Source organism: Dunckerocampus dactyliophorus, chromosome 12, assembly GCF_027744805.1.
Source record: "Dunckerocampus dactyliophorus isolate RoL2022-P2 chromosome 12, RoL_Ddac_1.1, whole genome shotgun sequence".
NCBI classification, from domain to species: Eukaryota; Metazoa; Chordata; class Actinopteri; order Syngnathiformes; family Syngnathidae; genus Dunckerocampus; species Dunckerocampus dactyliophorus.
This window is the reverse complement of record NC_072830.1, coordinates 17,016,358-17,039,359: the sequence shown is the minus strand read 5'-3', so window position 1 is coordinate 17,039,359 and position 23,002 is coordinate 17,016,358. Positions and strand designations below refer to the sequence as shown.

The 23,002-nt window shown below is 41.2% G+C and overlaps 2 protein-coding genes across 4 annotated transcripts; both read left to right on the top strand.

The window, feature by feature from the left end:
* The first annotated feature begins 223 nt into the window (after positions 1 to 223).
* LOC129191576 (serine-aspartate repeat-containing protein I-like) lies at positions 224 to 21,815 on the top strand. 2 transcript variants are annotated; one of them, XM_054795035.1, is made up of 7 exons: positions 224 to 436; positions 616 to 777; positions 859 to 929; positions 1,003 to 1,046; positions 2,339 to 3,387; positions 3,477 to 3,553; positions 21,490 to 21,815. In XM_054795035.1, the coding sequence occupies exons 2-6, from the start codon at positions 624 to 626 to the stop codon at positions 3,551 to 3,553; spliced, it is 1,395 nt and encodes a 464-aa protein (XP_054651010.1). In that variant the 5' UTR covers positions 224 to 436; positions 616 to 623; the 3' UTR covers positions 21,490 to 21,815. The 2 variants fall into 2 exon arrangements, with proteins under 2 accessions (XP_054651010.1, XP_054651011.1); XM_054795036.1 differs by having other exon boundaries at positions 224 to 777; positions 21,490 to 21,503; positions 21,616 to 21,815.
* On the top strand, positions 12,091 to 22,412 carry LOC129191578 (neurogranin-like). Of its 2 annotated transcripts, none has more exons than XM_054795041.1 (3): positions 12,091 to 12,258; positions 14,498 to 14,656; positions 21,836 to 22,412. In XM_054795041.1, exons 1-3 carry the CDS (start codon positions 12,244 to 12,246, stop codon positions 21,857 to 21,859), a joined length of 198 nt encoding a protein of 65 aa, XP_054651016.1. In that variant the 5' UTR covers positions 12,091 to 12,243; the 3' UTR covers positions 21,860 to 22,412. The 2 variants fall into 2 exon arrangements, with proteins under 2 accessions (XP_054651016.1, XP_054651017.1); XM_054795042.1 differs by having other exon boundaries at positions 12,100 to 12,258; positions 14,501 to 14,656.
* The last annotated feature ends 590 nt before the right edge of the window (positions 22,413 to 23,002 follow it).

The following is a 23,002-nucleotide window of genomic DNA, read 5'->3' as shown; positions in this document are numbered from 1 at the left end:
TTTTAGATACATTTTTCGTTGCTCAATTCAGCCATCCCTCCATTTTCAATACTGCATGTTCTCACTAGGGTCACAGGTGAACTGGAGCCTATCCCAACTGTCTTCGAGGGAGAGGCGGGGTACACCCTGGACTGGTCGCCAGCCAATCACAGGGCGCATATAAGCAAACAACCATTCAAACGCTGACATTTCCTAACTCAATAAGTTACTCCACATACTGCAATGCTAATTACAGGAAGCTACTAAAATTAACTGCACAAGAACAAGCGCCAACGGTGAAAAGGTTTGGTACAAAGTTACAGTCCAGAATAAGGCAGTATTGGTATTATTATTTGTGAGTATGTTTAGCTGATGCTTGAGCCTCGTCGGTATCTGCAGCTGCAGCTGTTGCTTAGAAACGCTTGTCAACAATCGCTGACCAAGGTAGGTTAGGGAGGTAGGTACTTCTAAGTCGTCAAACTCGCGCTACGTCAACACGTTATTAATCGTACGAAGGGGATGTTTAGAATAGAGAAACAAGCATTTCACTTACATTACACGAACTTTACAGTGTCACAAATGCTAGCCGGTTAGCTTCAGAGGCTAACGTTAGCTAAAGTACTGAATTTCTGTTAGTGGTCAACATGTCGGTGCCGTTCGGTGACACCCACCTGAGAATCCCTCGGGGATTTGGTGCCATCCTAGAAGGCCTGGCCCGAGAAATTCTACGGGACCAGCCTGGAGACATTCCCAAGTATGCTGCCCTCCACTTCAAACATCTTCTCAAGCAACGAGAAGGTAAAACAGCAAGCGTGGAATGTGTCCTTATTTGCTGCATCAGCACAAGTGAAGGATTTACCTTGTATGGCTCGCTCGCAGATAGTGGCGTGGACCCATCTGAGTGGGCTGGCAGCCTGGAAGATCGATATGAGTTCAACTGTGCCTTTCAGGTAAGGCAACGTCTCCTTGTTTGCCCATGTTCTTCGACAAGTTATTTACCTGGTTGTGTTTTTGCATCTACAGGCTATTTCTGAGCAAGAGCCTGCAACAGAAGTTCCCATGTCTCGGTGAGTTGGCAGCCAAGTGATAAAGATGACCTAAATGAATGGCTTCTATTTCAATTGAAGGACTTTTTGTCGGAAACTTGAATAATACTACTGTACTGTCCCACCATTTGAGAATGGTGGGACAGGTCCCCCTGGGGGAGCATGGTGAGGTGTTGGGGGGCGTGAGAGGCAGCGGGAACAATACTAAAATGCAATCAAATTATTTAATTATTTTTTATCATTTAATTAATTTAATTATGTAATAAATGTAATAAAATTAAGGTTGACAAGTTTGTCCTTATTCATGCTTGAATGATGCTGGTGCCAGCAACTCATACAGTGGTTTGTACAGATAAATAAACAACAACAATTCAAAAGTAGTTAAATAAAAAATAAAGTTTTAATATGTTTATACAATAGTAAAAGTAAAACAATTAAAAGATAGAAGAGGTCCACAGAAACCGAGCAGAGCTGGGAGGTGCAAATGCAGCAATATGCAGGGTCAGGCAAAATGATCTGACACATTTGTAGGTTAAATAAAGGGCAAATAAAGTAAAGAAACAAGAAAGTGTTTTTATTTTCGAAAAGTACATATAATGCCATTCTGTTTCATTATGTTTTAAAAATTAAATCAGTCAAATGGGATACATTATTGTCCACACACTCAATGCAGATCCAGTAGCTCTGAAGTTGGTAACCCATAACAAGATCGTGTTTCAAGCTAGTACGGGATCATGTCTACCAAGATTGAAGTGCAAACGGAACGCTCGTTGTGTTGCAGTTACAGATTTGTTTGTTTTGATAAACGTTTCAACAATGAAAGCGCGATGCTCACCAGTCCAATTCATGGCAGCAACTGAAAAAGAAACAAAAAACAATGGCATTATAAAGAAACAAAGCAAAATGGCATTATATGGGGGGGAAAATGGCATTATATGTACTTTTCGAAAATAAAAACACATTTTTGTTTCTTTACTTTATTTGCCTTTTATTTAACCTACAAATGTGTCAGATCATTTTGCCTGTCCCTGTACTACAGTAATGTAAACTGGAATTCTGCAAATGTGGATTTTGAAAGCAATATTTATTCAGTTTTAGAGTGCTTAAAACAATTGTGATATTTATTACATTGATTTACTTCAATTGGCAAATATTTACACTCATTGGTTTGTCGGTATTTTAGGAAAGTATTATACAATATTATGGTTGTCGTGCTTTGTGGTGTTATCTCATGTGAGCATGCACAATTTACACTCTTTATGTGTAATATAGTTACAGTATGTTTTTGTGTGCTCTTTTTTTTTTTTTTTTAGAGATAAACCGCCTGACTCTCAAGTGGAGGATCAGTCCGCACAGCCAGCTGAGGCCACACAAGTCTCAGCTCCAGCTTCTGATCAAGTTGATCAGACGGATAATGCTAAAAACGATGATGTACCTCAGTCTGAGTCCACTAGTACAGGAGGAGACACACAAAGTGGAGCTTCAGCGGTTATAGGGAATGTTGAAGCTGAAGAACCAGAAGATGCTTTGCTGCAGTCTGATCTAGTTGAAGCGAACACTGATGTGGACGCTGAGGTGGATGCTGAAACGGACGCTGAGGTGGACGCTGACATGGATGCTGAGACAGACGCTGAGGTGGACGCTGACGTGGATGCTGACTTAGACGCTGAGACGGACGCTGAAGTAGACAGTGAGGCGGTTGATGAAACAGATGCTGAAGTGGATGGTAAGGTGGACGCCGAAGCGGACGCTGAGGCCGAAGCTGACATAGAAGCTCAGATGGAAGCTGAGATGGAAGCTGGGATGGAAGCTGAGGTGGAAACTGAGGTGGAAGCTGAGGTGGAAGCTGAGGTGGAAGCTGAGGTGGAAGCTAAGGTGGAAGCTGAGGTGGAAGCTGAGGTAGAAGCTGAGGTGGAAGCTGAGGTAGAGGCTTCAGAGGTGGAAGGACCAGAGGCAACCACGGTCAAGGCTGATGATAACAAAGAGGATGAGGGTGATAATTCACAGGCCATTGATGAGGAGAACCAGCAAATCCAGTCTGAAGAAACCGATGGAATCCAACGGCAAAGCGAAACCCTTGATGATGAGCAAGAAGCTGGAGATCAGGATGGAGAGATAACTGAAGAGGTTGGAGCAGGATTGGAGGCCACTAATGAGGAAGAAGAAGGCAATGTGGACAACAACGAAGGTTTGGTTGAGGTTGACTTTGAGGAGATTCCAGAGGTTCAGCAAAGTGATGACATGGAGCAGCAGCCAGAAGAAGACAAAGGTCCAGAAGAGGTTACAGAGGTGGAAGATCCTGAAGAGCAAGGCAACGATGAGCCTGGAATGGAGGATGACCAGAACAAAGAGGAAACAAAAGGTACAATGGAGGCTTTGAACAACCTTAGTGATGGTGAGGATGAAAAAAAGAGAGTAAGTGCATGAAGAACACCTCAATTTTTATTCCAGATGATGCGGTTGATGAGCACCCAGAGGAGGCGGGGCCAAAGGATGCAGCAGAAGATGATGATCAACACGGGGATTAGGTATTGTGTAACACAAGTTTCACACTAACAGCTCTGGAGCCAGTGTTTCCCGCAGGACTACAATCTATTTGTGGCTGTGGTTGGTTGCGAGGTGGAATAATTCATTTTCGGCAAATTTGCAGAATTGGTCATGATGCATTTTCAAAAAGTGAGTAAAAAGTATGAATGGCAAAACTTGGCAAATCTACGTTGGCAAGACTGATACCTCGTGCTACATTTTCTTATTCTCCGTGCGACCAGGTGTGTTATAATGTGCGGGTAGCGCCAAATCTATTTGTGGCGGTCCAAATTTATGTAAAAAAAAAAAAAACACTGGTAGCGCATCCAACATTTAGATAAAGCTGCTGGATACTGAACACTCATGATAAATGCAAAAATCTTGTGGAGTTAAACCACATCAGGCGGTTGCCAGCAGCTGCAGCTGTTCATGCCAAAGTTTTTTTGTTTTGTTTTTTTAACCGCCGCTTATTAGAGACGTCGGTGATTATTTACTGTTACACACCACACTCCTTGCGACTATAGCAGAATGAGGCGTTAACTGGAGTGTTTGTTATATGTAGATGCATGGGCTTTTTCCTAGCCAAAGTAAATGAATCTCGTCATATACTACTACTACTACTTGTCTCATTTTTTATTTGAACATAAATGTTCCATTGCAGTCGGCAAGGAAAGATACTCGAAATTTATACAGTACAAGTTATACAGTGTGATACATAAAATCAATGAGCATTAAAAAATAAAAAGCAACATAAAATGGTCTTATAATCTCTATGTTTAAAGGTGAGCATGAGCAGAAGGAAGATGAAAGCGCAATTAGTTCTTAACAATAAGATTAACAAGTCATTTATTAGTGCTTTGAGAGAGGGATGTTTCAATCAGCTGGTGCATGGGAGCCGATGGGGTAATTAAATGAGTCACTCAGTTATGCATTACATTAATTAATTACATTAATAACAAATAACATTTCTCAGAGGGTGGGCTCTAGCTGGTGTAATCAATTATGTATGGCTTTTAAATGATCTGTGATGTAACATAATAAGATTACAATAGCATTACTGGCTTGAAATTCAATTTGATGCAAGAGTAGTGTCTATCGTGTGGAGAATTACATGATGTAGTGACACCTATGAGCTCCTGGATTTTGGGGTTCCATGTACCATGCCGTTCACCTCCTCTCGTTCCGCTTTGTCCCTTGGCTTTATCGTCTTGAGGGTCATATGATTACGGATTACGGAGCCTGGCTGTTGGCCTCGGGATGTCCTTGATGTCCTTGTCCTCCTCTCGGGGACGACTGCGTTCCTCCACGGCATCATGGGGCATTACACACATGCTTTGATTTTGAGAGACATGTGCTGTTTGTGGTGTCCACTTAAGAGATCGGTGACCCACATCGACAATTTTAATTCTCCATTTCTCCTTTTTTTACATTTGCAAATCTTGAGTGTGTATTTACAGCACTGATGGATATAACAATGGTGTACAAGAGGAAGGGAGGGTTGTGCATTGTGTAGAGATGTCACAAGATGAATGAATGAGTGGGCTGTATGCTGGCAAAAACTAAGAAAACTAACAAAGAAACTAAGTAAAGAGTGATAAATAGTAGTAGTCATGATGTTATATATTTGTAGGTTATGACGGTATTAGAGAGATGTACAGTGGTGTGAAAAAGTGTTTGCCCCCTTCCTGATTTCTTATTTTTCTGTATGTGTGTCACATTTAAATGTTTCAGATCACCAAACAAATTTAAATATTAATCAATGACAAGACAAGTGAACATAAAATGCAGTTTTTTAATTATTTTTTTTATTATTGAGGTAGAAAAAAATTCAAAAGTGATTGCTCCCTAAACCTAATAACCGTTTGGGCCACCCTTAGCAGCAACAACTGCAATCAAGCGTTCAATCAAGCGATAACTTGAAATTAGCCTCTTGCAGTGCTGTGGAGGTCCACTTATCTTTGCAGAATTGTTGTAATTCAACCACATTGGAGGTTTTTGAGCATGAACCGGCTTTTTAATAAGGTCATACCACAGCATCTCAACAGGATTCATGTCAGGACTTTGACTAGCCCACTTTGTTTCAGCTTGAGGTCATGAACAGATGGCCGGACATTCTCCTTCAGGATTTTTTGGTAGACAGCAGGATTGACGGTTCCATTTATCACAGCAAGTCTTCCAGGTCCTGAAGCACACTACCACCACCATATTTTACTGTTGTTATGATGTTCTTTTTCTGAAATGCTGTGTTACTTTTACGGCAGATGTAATGGGACACACACCTTCCAAAAAGTTAAACTTTTGCTTCGTCAGAACACAGAGTATTTTACCCAAAAGTCTTGGGGATCATCAAGATGTTTTCTGGCAAAATTGAGACGAGCCTTAATGTTCTTTTTGTTCAGCAGTGGTGTTCGCCTTGGAACTCTGCCATGCAGGCCGTTTTTGTCATGAACACTGACCATAACTGAGGCAAGTGAGTCCTGCAGTTCTTTGGCTGTTGTTGTGGGGTCTTTTGTGACCTATTGGATGAGTCGTCGCTGCGCTCTTGGGATAAGTTTGTTTTTGCCATTTGTGGATAACGGCTGTCACTCTGGTTCGCTGGAGTCCCAAAGCTACAGAAATGGCTTTATAAACTTTTTCAAACTGATAGCTCTCAATTAATCTCAGTTATGTTTTAACACTTTTTCACACAGGGCCATGTAGGTTTGGATTTTTTTCTCCCATAATAATAAAAAGTTTCATTTAAAAAGTACATTTTGTGTACAGTTGTGTTGTCATTGACTAATATTTAAATTTGTTTGATGATTGATGATCTGAAACATTTGTGACGAACAAAAAATAAATCAGGAAGGGGCCAAACACTTTTTCACACCACTGTATATATATATACAGTATGTATATATGTGTATTTCTATTTTTAATATATATATATAATATATATATATATATGTGTATATATGTGTTTTTTTTTAAATGCCTGGACAAATATAATGATGATAGCAAATATAGCTCATAAGAGTTTAATTTAAGAGCTGATATCTCGCAACTTCCATGGTTTTCTTGATAATAACCAAAATCACTTAAGTTCTGACATGAATAGCTATAGCATTGTAGTGCCAAAAAATGAGCTATTTTTGTTGTCATTGTTGTATTTGTCCAAACAAAGGTACCTTTAGTTGTATTGGGCATTAAAATGAACAAGAAACTCAAGAAACAAGGATGATCTAATAATTTTTCCATGACTGTATATGTATATACCTGTATGTGTATAAAACAACAATTAAAAAAGGACTGCAAATGAAAAAAAGAGGAAAATTAAAATAAAATGGATTGTATTGGACAAAAATATAATTAATCATTAAAAAATTAAAATAATAATTATTAATAAATTAATTATGATTATTATTATTATTATGGATTTTAGTGACTGACTGAGAGGCAGATATTATTTGGTATTTATTTATTTTTAATTATTTTGTATTATTATTTGCTTTCCATTTCTCCTAATGTGTCAGCCTATTTTAGTCATCAGTATTTTACAGTAAAAGAAAAAAAATCACGACTTTATGTACTTGTCTGAGCTAACTGTTCTACTCCTGAGCCACTGCATATAAAAGGGTGAACACTTGGCAAAACATGACGCACTCCTCCTGTGTTGCCTGTGCTATTATTTTTCCTACAAATACGCCACAGGGTGTCACTGTTTTTAAACACCAACGTTTGACCCCGGAAGTCAGGTTGATGTGAAATTTGTCACACAGCTCAATGTGGCTGTATAACACACCTGCTGCCCAATCACCACAAAATTCAGTACACCCATGTCTGTAAAAGGTGAGCATGATTGGTTGAAAAATATGGCTGCCATCAAGTGAAACGTCTTGGCGACCTAGCAACTAATTGTCCATAAGTCACTGACAATTTGTCTAATGATTATACGACTTTGAGAATATCTGTATTGTATATATGCTAGCATGTGTTTCAAAGCATTCTGAGCACAACCCATAGTGGGTGCCCCCAATACATTGTCTAGGTGTACCTAATAAAGTGTTCAGTGAGCACACACTATGTCAGTTTTACACCATATCTGTCTGCCGTCTGTCCCCATTTAAAGATGCCGTTTGAGGTCCCCGACTCTGCCTTGTGCTCATAAAACCATAATTCTGTTACTTCCACATATCCTCCAGTTGATGGAACAGGCACCCCCGCCGCCGCCCCCGCAGACTGAAACTTGATTGAGTCGTCTATCATCACCCGAAATTTTAGACTGTCTGATGTGCCTGGACTAGCGTGTCTTCAAAAACACGGACAGTGGTGGAAAGAGTTGCTGAGAAGGTTGCCATGGTAACGCTTCACTACTCTATCCTGCGTTCATGGAATTAATGGGAGATGTTGATTGTTGCTAGGCATGACTTTAATAGCGGCGACAAGCCAGCATGTTGTGGATGCTGCTGTGTAACCGCTGCACTAGTCAAACCTCACAAATTAGAGTTTTGATGAGAGTAAACTCAATTGAAAAGTGACTCTGATGTCTCCAAACGAGCCAAGTGAAGTCATCAGAGTGAGGATTAGTTAACATGTCATGGGAGTGGAACGAGAATGACTGCCAGAGCTGGAACTGAGATTAATGGCTGGTTTCTCCTCTCTGCCCCTGCGTCTTGTCTCTGAGGCTGGCAACGGCGTGTGGGCGGCCTCGCCAGCTGGGATCATAGGGATGGAGAGAAAGCTGCTTGCTCACGCTGCCTTTAATACATTTATAACGGCAGCCAGTGCACGATGCTTCCGCTGGTTTTATTCTCCCACTACTACAGTTGCTGGAATTGAAAGTCAGTGGTTTGCGGTTATTATCTAATGTGCATTCCAACCTTGTGATATTCTTTTCATTTGTTGGCTTTTGATCTGCAATTTGTGCATGATGGGCAGTGTTTCCCACAGAAGTGCAATCCATTTGTGTTTGTGTGTGGACGGGTAAAACTGTGGCTTTTGGGTTTGTGTCTGAAGAAATGTGTGTCATTATCTCATGTTTTTAAACCTTATTTAACAAGAGAACAGGGTGTTAGTTTCATTTTGTGCAGAGTAGAAGCACATGTGTGCTCCTCACAAATTTAAAAAAACATTCATGGTATGCCCTGGGATCCGTGTAAGAGTGCGCTCATTTTAAAGATAATGTACACGGCATTGCACAGCTAATATCTCCCTGTTTTGTAGTGTCAAGAGCCACTGGAGTACCCAGCATGCTTTGCGGGCACTTTATTAATAACAGTTAAAGTTACATGTTTTGGTGTTAGCACTTAATCATTACAGAGGAGTCCCGATACAACCTTTTCACTTCCAATCCGATTCCGATACTGCTACCTTGAATATCGATGTCAAATATTGACACCTCAATGAAACAGGCTAAAACACTAAGATAAACAAATAAGCGTGGTAAGTGCGCAACAACACTACTTTAATTTATTTAAGTAACACAGAAAGCAAGATGAACAAAACCGAAACTCAGTCGCTGTCAGCACGCATCAGAAAAGTGCACATAGAGTAGAACAACATGGCTTGAAAAACAACAATTTGCCAAAACTCTCAGTTAGCAACCTAATTTCTTGCATTAAAATTCACTGTCAGGATATAAAATGAAGGAATAACCTTATTCCTTATTCCATAAGCCTTACCTATTTTAAATGCACTTTTGGTTGTCGTGTCATATGTAAGAAGTTCCTAGATGCCCGAGCCACCTCAACTGGCTCCTCTTGATGTGGATGAGCAGCGGCTCTACTCTGAGCTCCTCCCGGATGACCGAGCTCCTCACCCTACCTCTTAGGGTGAGTCCAGCTACCCTACGGAGGAAACTCATTCCAGCAGCTTGTAGCCGCGATCTCGTTCGGTCGGTCACAACTCAAAGCTCTTGACCCTAGGTGAGGGTCGGAACATAGACCAGCCGATAAATTGAGAGTATTGCCTTCCGGCTCAGCTCTCTCTTCACCACGACGGTCCGGTACAGCGACTGCATTACTGCAGACGCTGCGCCGATCCGCCTATCGACCTCACGCTCCAACATTCCCTCACTCATGAACAAGACCCTGAGATACTCCTCCACCTGGGGCAGGATCTCATTCCTAACCCAGAGAGAGCAATCCACCCTTTTCCAACTGAGAACCATGGCCTCAGATTTGGAGGTGCTGAGTCTCATCCCAGAAGCTTCACACTCAGATGCAAACCACCCCAGTAAACACTGAAGGTCACAGCCCGATGAGGCCATCAGGACCACATCGTCTGCAAATAGCAGAGACAAGATCTTAAGGCCACCAAACTGGACTCCCTCAACGCCTTTGCTGCACCTAGAAATTCTGTCCATGAAAATTATGAACAGAGTCTGTGACAAAGGACAGCTTTGGCAGAGGTCAATGTTCACCGGAAACAGGCTCGACTTACTGCTGGCAATGCGAACCAGGCTCCTGCTTCAGTTGTGCAAGGACCGAATGGCATGTAGTAGCGCGCCACCAAGCCCGTACTCCCGGAGCACCCCCCACAGGACACCGCGAGGGACACGGTCGAATGCCTTTTCCATGTCCGCAAAGCACATGTAGACCGGTTGGGCAAACTCCCAAGTACCCTGCAGTAACCTTGCAAGGGTGTAGAGCTAGAACTAGAGCTTGCTCCGGTCACCTTTCTTGAAAAGGGGGACCACCAGAGTTATGTCAGCCAAGACAGTCCCTCAACATCCAGAGCCTTGAGGAATTCAGGGCGAAACTCGTCCACTCCCGGAGCTTTGCCACTGGGGAGCATTTTGACTACCCATGATACCTCAGCCACGGTGATGGAACTGTCCGCGTTTGTGCCCTCAGACTCTCCTTCCTCTATGGAGGGTATGTCAGTGGGATTGAGAAGGGCCTCAAAGTATTCCTTCCACCGTCCGACTATATCCTCAGTCGAGGTCAGCAGGCCCCCGTCCCCACTGTAAACAGTGTGGACCGGGCACTGCTTCCCCTTTCTGAGACGCCGGATGGTTTGCCAGAACCTTTTTGAGGCCGACTGAAAGTCGTCCTCCATGACCTCACTAAACTCCTCCCACACCTGAGTTTTTGCCTCCACCACCAGCGAAGCCGCATGCCATTTGGCCTGCCGGTACCTATCAGCTGCTTCAGGAGTCCCACGAGCCATCCATGCTCGATAGGACTCCTTCTTCAACGTGACGCAAGCCCTGACCTCTGGTGTCCACCTGAGGTGCATCTGTCCGTTTCCTGCACAATTCAAGATTGCTATAATATTGATGGGCATGTGCGTTATAATGTGCAACCACGTTGGTTGTGACATGTCCGTATGAGGTGTATTAGGAAGCAGAGTGACAATGCTATCTACTGTACGAAGTTGTAGCGCCAAGCTACACAGACAGCCCCATTATTACTGTAATTTCCGCACTGGTATGTAAGTCGCACCCATCAAATTTAGAGAGAAAAAAAGATATAGGCTGCACCGCGCTATAAGCCGCAGGTGTCCACGTCACAACATAAGATATTTAGTACATAGAAAGATGTTACACAGAAATGTTTTTTACTTTTGATTAAATAAATGCTTTTTTCCAAACAGCGCTAAACTGTGTGTGTAACACAGCTAGTTGAACAGTAGCCTACCAGAAAAGTCTTCCTGAGAACTAAAACCACTAAAGTCGTCTTCTTCAGCGTCAGAATTGAACAGCCTCAGAATTCCTCCGTCACACGCTTTGTCAGTCTCTCACTCTCTTTTGATGACGCTCTCGGTGTCACTTTCGTTTCGAGGTGAATTAGCCCTTTATCTTCGCACAGTAGTCCAGCCTTTCGAAATCCATTGGTGATGTGGATTTTTTGACACACTATAAACCTTGCAATCCTACCTCCACTCAATGTTCCCAGGGTCATTCGTTAGCTCCCATGATGAGACGTGAGACGCTTTTTTTAATTGGAGTTCAACATCTGCAGTGGTCCAAGCAGTCTAAACAGAAGTAATATGTAACAGTGTAGTAATTCTACTCTTGATCAAACTTACTTAACATTTGTCAAACGAAAACACGATTGCTGCATAAAAGTTGAAAACGTGATGTTAGTGTTCACTTCACTCGTCCAATTCACTACTTCCTGAAGCTACACTCTCAGCATCATGGGAACTGTAGTTGTTTTAGCCATCAATTAGCTCCATCACTGTATAAGTTGCAGGGTTCAAAGTGTGATAAAAGAGTAGCAGCTTATATATCAGAAATGACAGCGTGGGTTTGTAAGCAAGGGTAAAAAGATCTAATCTAACCCAAATCTATCTGTACCGTTCCAAATGTATTTGCGGCGGGCACCGTGTATGGGAAACACTGATCGGTGCTCTGGTGGCTTTTTTTTCCATCTGTCCAACTTAAAATTGTTGCATGGGCATGCACACACGAGTTGTGTTAAAGGTCCTCTAGTGCTGGAATGGTAACACCGCAGGTGAGCAACCTTAATTAGGCTGAAAAAACAGAACACATGCTGCCATGTTTGTAGGAGGTCTCTATTCCTCCCTCCCCTTTCCTCCCTCTATGTTTTCTCTCTCTCTCTATCCCTCTGCGTGAGCGGATGTTACTGAGCATGCAATGATTGTTAGTAAGAGGCAGTGAGGCATCTGTATAAAAGCAGAGTGACTTACAGAGGGCAGCAGTGAAGTCATACTGGGGTTAAGCTACCTGAAAACTGAGGTCGCAGATATGGACTGCCATAATGTGAGTATTGTCTTCATGTTAACTTTCTTAGTAGACACACTAGTTTGCTTGAAATCTGCATTGTTTAGATGTAGTACTTTTTATCATATTACATGAGATTTGCATCACATGTGTTTCAAACACTGTGACATAATGTTTCGAGAGCTAGAGTGTATCTATACACAATAGAGCACAATCTCAGCATCCTGGCAGCTGAGTGAGCAGTCAGACACAGAGGCTAATAAATCCTGGCTGCACAGGTGGGTGGTCACCCTCCCACACTGGAGGGTGTTACACCGGAGACATGATGCAGTGGGACGACAGCCCAGCTCCCTGGCTCCGTGTGGGCTGTCTTTTTTTGTGCAAAATGTCAATCTGCGTTTCTGTCTCCCAGCAATGCTCCAAGTGGAGAATCGGTGTTTACATAAGTTGTCGACAGCCTCGGTGCCGTGTCACTTTTTTTGTGTGTGTGTGACAAGACTAAGAATTTATTCTCACGCCTACTACATGTCTCCTTTGGGATGTTGGATGCTGATTGAAGGAGCTCCTGCAGCATCTTTGTAGGGTTGTCATTTTCATCCTAGGGTTTAGAGCAAGGGTGTCCAAACTTATTCCGCTGATGGCCAGATACTGAAAAAAATAAAGGCTCTAAGGGCCACTTGGATATTTTGTAAAACAATGTAGGTATGCTAAGAAATTGTATATATTTCAAGAAAAAAATGCACCTCAGCTTTGTGATATAGGTGAAAAAGCGTAGTAGTATGAACGTCTTTTTGTTGTTGTTTTTTTAATTATTTATATTATATTATATTATATTATATTATATTATATTATATTATTATTTATATTTCAACTTTCTTTCAAAGTATTATTATGACTTTATTTCCATAATATTATAACTTTTTCCCCAACCTAATTTTTCTGTGACTTCATTTGGTTTATTTGTTTCTCATAATATTCCAACTTAACATATTCCAAAATAACATATTTTTCTTTAATAGTTCAAGTCCATGCTACTAAAATTTGTCCTCATAATATTACAGGTTTATTCTCATAAAATCGCAGCTATTTTCTCATTACAATACAACATTTTCTCTTAATATTTTGACTTTATTCTTGTAAAATTACAGCCATTTCTGCTGTTGTTGGGTTTTTTTTTGAGTTTCCAACTATTTCAACTTTCTACTTGTAAATGTTCTTCTCGTAATTCCCGTATTTATTCCGATAATATTTTGCCTTTATTGTCATAACATTACTAATAACTATAACTTTTTCTGCAAACTAATTTTCCACAATTTTCTTTATTCTCTTTATTTCTCTGTACATACAGTATGCTAAGATCTTTGCGCCTCATTTTTGCTGTTGTTTTTTAAATTATTTTCCAAACATTTCAACTTTGTTCTTAAATCATTTGTTTGTAATAATATGACTTTATACCCATAATTTAACTTTTTCCCCAACCTAATTTTACAAAAATTGCAACTTTATTTAGTTTTGTTCAAGTACGACTTTTAAAAAATACCATAACGTTATGCTACTAAAATGACGTTATTTGTCCTCATCATATGACAACGTTATTCTTGTAAAATGACTAGATTGCTGGATTACAACTTCTCTTAATATTTTGACATTGTTCTTGTAAAATTACATACAATATTATATGCAGGCCAATAAAAAACAGCCGGTGGCCACAAATGGCCCCTGGGCTGCACTTTGGACAACCCTTGTTTAGAGTCATACTTGATCTCTATCTGCACTTTTACTGTGTTTAAATGTAATGTGTTTCTCAACTGTATTGATGATCCAAAAATTGGCTTGAATGATGCTGTCAAGGATGTTTACTATTGAGGTTGTATTGCTTGCTTGGGGTGTTTCTAATATTTTAGCCACCTTATTTATCTAGATGAGGAATGCAAAATGATTAGAAACAGCTCCTAGTATGAGTTCAGTCCTACACCACTGCAAGGTATAACCACAATAAAAAAAAAAGTGTCAATCAACAGGAGAACAGTACATTAGAGTGCCCCGGTGTACCTATGATTTGTCTGGTTAATACACTGATGATAAACAGTGTGATAAAACACAGATAATTGTCATTCCTTGTAAATAAACTCAATCATGCAGAATATAACAAGAGGAGAAACGGAGAGAACATGAAGAGACAATTTAGGTTCCTGACCTCTTTGGTCTCTCTCTATCAAATAAAAGCATGTCCCCGTGTAACGTCCCCATGCTTGCATGCATGCCGTGGTCCTCTCAGCAGGAGGAACGCAGCCGGCCCCAGGAGGAGGAGGACATTATGGACATCCCACTGGACGACCCCGAGGCCAACAGGGCAGCTGCCAAGATCCAGGCTGGCTTCCGTGGCCACATGACCCGCAAGAAGATGAAGCCAGAGGACAAAGCGGAAGCAGAGGAGGTGAGCAGTGTGCACCACTGCAGCCAGGAGGTCACGGGGTCATGTCTGGGTGATACTCCAGTTCGGGTCACTCCTGAAGAATGCATTCTGTTTGGTGACGTTAAAGACGCGACTCAATTCCAATTCCAAATGACAGACAGGGATGCCTTATTTTGCTTGTTACCTTGCAGACAACACCATTTAAAAGCCATACATAATTAATTACACCAATTGGAGCCTGTCTTTTGAACAATGCTATGTGTGATTAATGTAATATATAACTGAGCGACTCATTTAATTACCCCACAGGCTCTCCAACAAGCAACTGCTGATTGAATCCTCTCTCAAAGCGCTGATAAATGAATCCAGTTATACTCAACATGTTCTTGTTAAATCACCAACGAGATAACTGAAGTGCTAATTGAGCATGCAAGCCGTTACTCTCCTGAAGACATTGCAATTAATGCAGCTGAACATCTAAAAAATGTAGTAGCAGGAACAAGAACAAGTGTATGTTCAGCCCCTTAAAAGCTCATGTGGTTCAGTATTTACCACAAGACTGCACTGGGTGGGTGGGGTGGGGGTAGGGGGTTTGATGACATCATCAAATTTGCATAATTGGCCATGATTGGCCAGAGTGGAGATTTTGTTCACTCTGTGTTTGTGTGTGTATGACGTGTGACAATGATGTAATGTGTGACATTACCTCATGTTTTTAAACCCCACTTAACAGCAGAACAGGAAGTTATTGACTTACAGGCATTGGTTTCATTTTGTGCAGCAGTAGACACAAAGAGCTGGTTTTCTCCCTTTTCTAGTTGGGAACTGATATTTTCCTGAAACTTACCTATGTTCTGCTGATTACTAAAGAACAGAAAAAGGTAGAAACATACCTTTTTTTCTGATGAAAAACGTGAGTCTTATCATTTTGTTGGTAGGTTCCATGTTTGTATAGCCATAAAACAAAATATTCTGTGTGCCTTGAAAGATCAGTCAAAGTCATCTAAAATGCCCGGTACTGAAGGGGTCGTCTTTTGAAAAATGGCTGGGGTCGAATGAGGTAAGTGCTTTACGCACACCTTGCAATCCAACCTACCTTGGTGTTCCCAGCATCAGCAAGTGACTGTTTTTCCTTCGGAGCTGAATAACTGCATCCGTGTTTATTCCAAAGGAGAAGCTCTAGTAATTCTACATTTGATTAAACTTACTTAAGATTTGTCAGATCAAAACACGCAGATGTTTGGACTTCTCTGCACTCTTAATCACGGAGCAGTTCTATTTATATTTACACTCTGCTTTGGCTGAGCGCCAACTTCATAACATACCTAATAGGTAGAAGAGATCTGTGTCGACAACGTAGCAACATGGTCGCTATATTTAGCGAGTAGAGGTGCGCATTAAAAGTGAAAGACAGGAAGCGTTTCTTGTGTCATGCATTTATTCAGTACTTAAGAAGGCAGCTCTTGAGCACACTCTTCCATCGCCGTGTGGCGCAGGGGCCATCTGTGGAACGTGGCTCACTGCAGAAATAACATAAACAAAAACCCAGAAAGATAGACCAAAAGGGAATAATGTAACATTAAAAAAAAGCTAAAATGTTGATCCTAATAACTAATAAAAACACAACCATTTGTCTTCACAGGTATCTTTTATAATAAATTGTGTTTTATTATAAATATCAAAGGACAGCTAGACAGCCCTGACGTAAATAGAGCGGTAGATAAGACAAAAACATTGAGCTGGCATTATTCAACTACAAACTAAAACTATTTAATGCTGACACCACTATTGAAAAGCCAGACAGTCCGAAATGTGTGTGACAAAATACTTTACAGAGTGAAAGATGACGTACTAAAGGAAATATTTGACTATTATGATATATAATTATTTATTATTTATTAAATATTATCATATGACTGGTTTATTTGTTCTCAAAACTGTTAACAACGTTATCGGTTAGCGTCAATTTGTGGGACAATCAACATTTCAAAACGTACCTTGTTTTGTGACACGGTTAAATAAGGTTTGTTTGTCCAGTCATATTTTTTTATTATACTTTTCTTAAAAATTTATGTTCAAATTGCATCTTGTCTCGTTCTTGTGGGGCCAATCTTGTGCATTGCCTCGTCTTGTGATTATCTACTGTACGGAGTTGTAATGACAAACTAGCCAGACAGTCCCATTTAATGTGTTGTGAGTGAGGGTGAACAGGCGGTGCCACATCTACAAACATTTTTTTTTTTAAGGCAAAAAAATCTGTAGTGGTCCAAATTTATCTGTGGCAAGCCTGTACGAGAAACACCGTGGTTAGTAACTGGCTGGTTTTGAGGCTGTGGCCCAACACTAGACTTGACAAACACACTTGCCAGCTGCTTTTCCACCCTCATTTATGTAGGGGGTGTATTTATAGCTGCAGGTGCATTAGACATAGGATAGACTTCAGTGGGCCGAGCAGGATTAATGACGCTGTCAGACTGAATCCCGAGCCTCCCACTGGGGGAGACCCCCTTTTTCACGACAAGATCTGTTTTTTGAGCTTCTCACATCACTCCCGCTCAGGGTGTCTGTGAAGATACTGCAAAGAAGGTAAGTCTTGCGTGAATATAGCATTAAAGAGACAAAACACTGAGTTAAAGGGATAGTTTGGACTTTTTGACATGAAGTTGACAGCCTCATCAGCATTGTAGTCCAATAACAGCGGACCCCCACTTGGTCTCCTAAGTCCAGTTCTGGTCAGATTTCCATGATGGGGACAATTAAGTAAGGACTTAAGGCTTCTCAAAACAATATGCGTTCAAAATATTATTACGTGCATCACAAAAATGGCTTCTCAAAAAAATCAGACCCCACAAAACGCTAGGCGTTATATATTTGTCTTCCGCTGTATTCCTGCGCACTGTCGCCTGTGCATTCATGTGTATGTGACAAAGATGCTCGCATTTACTTCCGTCACAGAGCGCCGCGGCCATCTTGTTTACGTATATGTTCCACAGCGGAAGAAGATGCGACTGTCTTCGTCACATTCACATGAACGCACAGGCGACAGTGGTGATTTGTGATGCAAATGTTTTAATCTTTTGAACGCATATTGTTTTGAGTAGCCAAACTGTACCCAACAACTCAGCGGAACTCAGTTCTTCATCACAGAAATCTGACCAGAACTGGACTTAGGAGACCAAGTGGGGGGTAAGTGGCTGTTATTGGACTGCAGTGCTGATGGGGATGTCATCCAACTTCATGTCCAAAAATCCGAACTATCCATTCAAGAACATTGGGCCTCATTCACGAACATCTTCTTAAAAGTCTTCTTAAGAAGTGTACTTAAGAAGGCGCGGGTTGGAAACTGTGCCACATTCACGACACGTTCTTAAGTAGGGATAATTGTTTGCACCGGTGTTTTTAGGTTGATGAATGCCAACGGGGATGCACGTGCATGTGAGGCCTAATTTGCATAGGTCACCGCCTATTATTTCCTATATAAGGGCAAAAATGTGCCGTGCGCAACAGGCAGCTAGAGGCCAAGATGCCAAAGTGCAAGGGCAAGACTGAGGAGCAGCTGGACAACAAACGAAAGAAAAACTTCAATTGTACAGAAATAGAGGTGCTTTTACAAGGAGTGACCGAACACAAGACCACCTTATTTTCACGTGTATCCACCGGTCATCAGGCCATCCAAAAAGAGTCGGCATGGAGCACCATTGCAGGCAACATAAATGCCGTTTCCACGGAGAAACGCACCACCGCAGAGGTTAAAAAGAAGTCGTTTGAGTCCAAAAAAAAGATTGGACTGCACCGGAGGGATTTGGAGGAAACGGGAGGCGGGCCATCAATGAGAAACCAAACCATTTCGGAAACTCTACAAAATATTTACACAATTATGATGGAAAAATAAAGTCAAAATACATAGTTTGTGTGTGACAGTTTATTTTTTCTGTGGTTACATTTGATTAGACGCTGCCTAATTAATACAGCAGCCCTGTGCTCTGGCTCAAGACGTGGCTGGGGGTGCATGTCGTTATCTGGGGGTGCTCCGTGCACATTAGACACACCACGTTTCATTGCGATGTTATGCAAGACGCAGCAGGCCATTATGATCCTGCACACCTGCAACAACAGAGAATCAATTATTTATCCAGTTGACCAAATAAAACATATTTGCAATGGAGAATTCCTGGATTAATGAGAGCCTTCAGAAAGAATCAGAATGTTTGCCTCTTATTTTTTTGCCATTCCAAAGCATAAATAAACTAAAACCTAATATTAAATACTACAAAACCTACCTTTTCTGGTTTGTAGAGCAGCCTTCCACCTGCAGTGTCTAAACACATCCAGCGTCCCTTGAGTATACCGATGCTCCGCTCCACGCAGGAGCGTGTACGTGTGTGCTTTTGGTTGTACATTTGTTCTTGTGGGGTCTGCGGATTATTCAATGGTGTCATGGGCCAAGGTGCCAGGGCATAGCCTCGATCACCTGTAAAATAAGTTAATGGCCACATAACAACATGCAAAAGGCAAGAAATTAACATTTTACGCACCGATTAACCATCCGTCGCATGCTGCACCATGACTCAGGCGCATTCCAACGGAGGAATTTCGGAAAATGTAGGAGTCGTGTGTGCCTCCAGGGAAACTTGCAACAACATTCAGAATCTTGTTGCGAATCTGAGATTATTTGGATATTAATTGAGTGATACCGTTTGCGATTGAGGTAGGGAAATGGATGAATGAATTGGGATTTGAATATATATTTATTGATGGAGTATATTTTAGTTGTTTTGATGATAAATAATTGTTGGGATACTTTATTTGCACTACATTTTTTGGGATCAGGTTGCAAAATCCATCATGAGGGCGATTGCGCATTGAAAGTGCAAGCTGTATTTGTGCGTAAGAGTCCTCCTGAGCGTTCGTGGAATTTGTTCTTAGATCTAAGAACTGTGAGTTAAGAACACGTTTCGTGAATGCCAAAAATCTTCGTAAGAAGGCTTCATGAACACATTTGTGCGTAAGAACGTTTCATGAATGAGGCCCATTGAATGATGATGTTTTATCGTGCATTAGTACAAGTACAATGATGGGCTCACTTGTATACCACAGAAGTCATGTGTTACATTAGCAGTAGCATGTATAATACATTTCGCGGCACACAACATAATTATTCATATGTATGTGTATAATTCATACCTGATGTAAAGTCTTTTTTGCATGGAGAAAATAGGTCACAGTTTATGTTTATAACAAAGCTTAAGGTTTTTTTCCATAGGCTGAACAACAAGATGTGTTTCGAGGAAAAGGCTTCTTGAGACGTCATCTGTACTTCTGTGTAGAAGGTGTCGGACGTTTCGCTCCTCATCCGAAGAGCTTCGTCAGCAAACGACGAACGACGAACGACGTTTGCTGACGAAGCTCTTCGGATGAGGAGCGAAACGTCCGACACCTTCTACACAGAAGTACAGATGACGTCTCAAGAAGCCTTTTCCTCGATGGACAACTCCTGTACGACTGAGAGCCTACACAGAAACAAGATGTGTTCTTGTGAAATGTCAGACAATCAAGTATGCTCAAGTCTTCGGCAGTGCTCATTCCGATGTGCTCGCCAAATGCCAAACAAAGTCAAAGAAGAAGACATGTCTGACCTTTCACCCCCGAGGAAAACCAAAAAGTCAACATTCGAGCCAATCGGTGTTACTTTTTTAATTACAACCGCCCCCAACCTTGGAGAGTGAAGTGTTTTGAGCAGATAGTGAACGCTAAAGATATGATTTTGCTTGACATATGACACCTTGTATAAACAGATGACAGATATGATATATTTACATCACTGGTGGCGATGGGTCGTTTTAAGGAAACAGCTCTTTGAAGCGAACGAGACGTTTTGTTTTTTTTTCTCGTCTTTCTGTTATAGCCGCACGTGGTTGGTCAAAATGTGTGGTGCCGTGTGTGTCGTCACGAAGCAGGAGGGGGAGGGAGGGGTTACACACACAAGGAAGCTGGACAGGCGGGAAACAAAAGCTAAGTAAGATGCTTTGTGTTTCTAAATGGAAGTCAGAAAGGGACGATCTGGGTTCGAATCTCCGTTGGGCATCTCTGTGTGGTGTTTGCATGTTCTCCCCGTGCGTGTGTGGGTTTTCTCCGGGTACCCAATATAGTCGACAGAATAGAAAATAAGCCACAGACTCACACCTTCTGGTGGCTATTGTCTCATCAATGTGAAGTTACTGACACCTAGAGAACAGTGTAGAGCACTACTCTCCTGCCGCTGTTTATGGTTAAAAAGAGACTCATGATGGACTTCAATCGCTTTACAAATAAGCAGAGAACACATGCAGTGGACATTCACACAGGAGCTGCTTTCGGCCCCTCTCTACACTGCTGGACTGCTGCTAGCACTCAGCTAACAGTAAACTCCAGCCAGCTTGACGTCCTACACGTCCCAGGCCCCGCTTCTTAAAGGCGCACACAACAAGTCACTGCATTACACTTCATGTCATGACTTTTGAATGCCTTATATTTGAATTTTTGTTCAGTAATTTAAAAATGTTTAATTTAGGCCTTGAATATGGACAATTTGCTTAATTTGAATATATTTTTACTAATAGTAGACCATATTCAACCATGAAACAGCGATCATTTATTAATTAATTTTTGAAAAACCACGATAGAATGAGGGTGCAAAGTTCAAACCGCAACGTAGTGATGGACGACCGTAGTTGTATACTCAAATTTCTGCATGGCCCCTTGGCTACTTTTATTGCAAGTTTGTTGGTAAAACAATACCAAGTGAAAATGCTAATAATCAAATGTGTCCTAATATCATGAGGTGATTATACATTTATATGGTTTCATTGCTACAGGCGGCCCTCTCAAGGTAAACATAACTGGAACATGGCCCACGGTGAAAAAGGGGTGTGACGCCTGTTTGATCTGCGTGCTAATATTAACAGTGAGCTTATTTTTACACTTGCAATGATGCTGTACAGTTGTATAGTTTAGGTTCTACTATGGAAAAAAAATCCAAACAAATGGACGACCATCTTGGAACAAACTGTGTTTGACTTCGAGGTTCCACAGGGCACTTCAGACCAATTTTTTCAAGAGTGAGTCCCCAACAACCACTGGAGGCTTTCACCTTGATGGTAACAGAATGCACCAAGGCTGTTATATTATTACTTACCGCCGCTTGCCTATGTCTGTTTTTAGAGGCAGGAGGATCGGGGGCAGTAGAGAGCGATGACACAGCTGTGCCAGAGCAGCGATGACCCCTCTTCTGACACGGACGAAGAAAGAAAGCGAGAGAGAAGTGGGAGGGGCTAAGCAAGGTAGCAAGCAAGTATTTGGCTGGCTGGCACAAACTGGCTGGGTTGGGTTTTAAACGCACCTATTCACCACTTTTTTGATTTATTTATTTCTGTTCAGCGTAAGTTAGCGGTAATAGAAAATGAACAGTTTGAGGATGTTTTTTGTTTTTTTTTTTGGACTTCTGCTTCTCCAGCAGTCTTCAACAGTGCGGATGTCTTTGACCCACAATTTGCAACTCACTGCATGTACTTGTGAAACTTCTGGTTGTGTGCTAGTTTTTAGATGATGATCTGTGAATGTGAAAATGAATGTGCTCTAAATGCATAACAGGGCTTGTGTGTGCATCATCAGCATTAGACTTCCGTGGCTTAAATATTGTTGCTTGTTTTCTGACATGCTTGTATCTTATTATTGCTTATCCGTTGACTCGCTTGCAAAGATAATTAAAGATTAAAAAAAAATCACCTAAAGAAACGTACCCATGTATGCTGTATTATTTCTTATCCCGTTTGACAACGCCTTCATTTTTTTTCCCTAAAATTCTGATCTTCCAGAGAAGTTAGCATGCAGTATTTACGTTGTGTGTTATGTATTTTTCCGCATGCATTTAATCCAGCTCTAATCTGATGAGACACTGCATCTAGTCTATTTGTCGTTGTATTGGCGGGTTTACTTGAGCTAAATCGGGTATAAGAAATGCTCTTTGGTTCATATTTTTCAAGGTTTTACGCTTAAAAACAAACCCTGTGTTGTTTCGCCATGACATTACACTAATAAATCCATCGTATGTACATTGTGAAAGGTTTGGTGGCACCTTTGACTTTTAAGGGTGTTATTTCACACAGCGACTTTTCATGTGAACCCAGGAGAATTTCGAAGGATTTTGCACAAAAATTGTCACACTGTAATTACATTATAACAAACGGACATGTTTTAGGGGTTATTTGAATGATATTTTCAATTAATATATATATTTTCTTGATATGCCAAAACCCTTCTGTGCATTTTCAGCACAGCTTTGTCTTGTCATTTTTCAGAAGTGTGTCATTGCAGGACTTCCATGCGTTA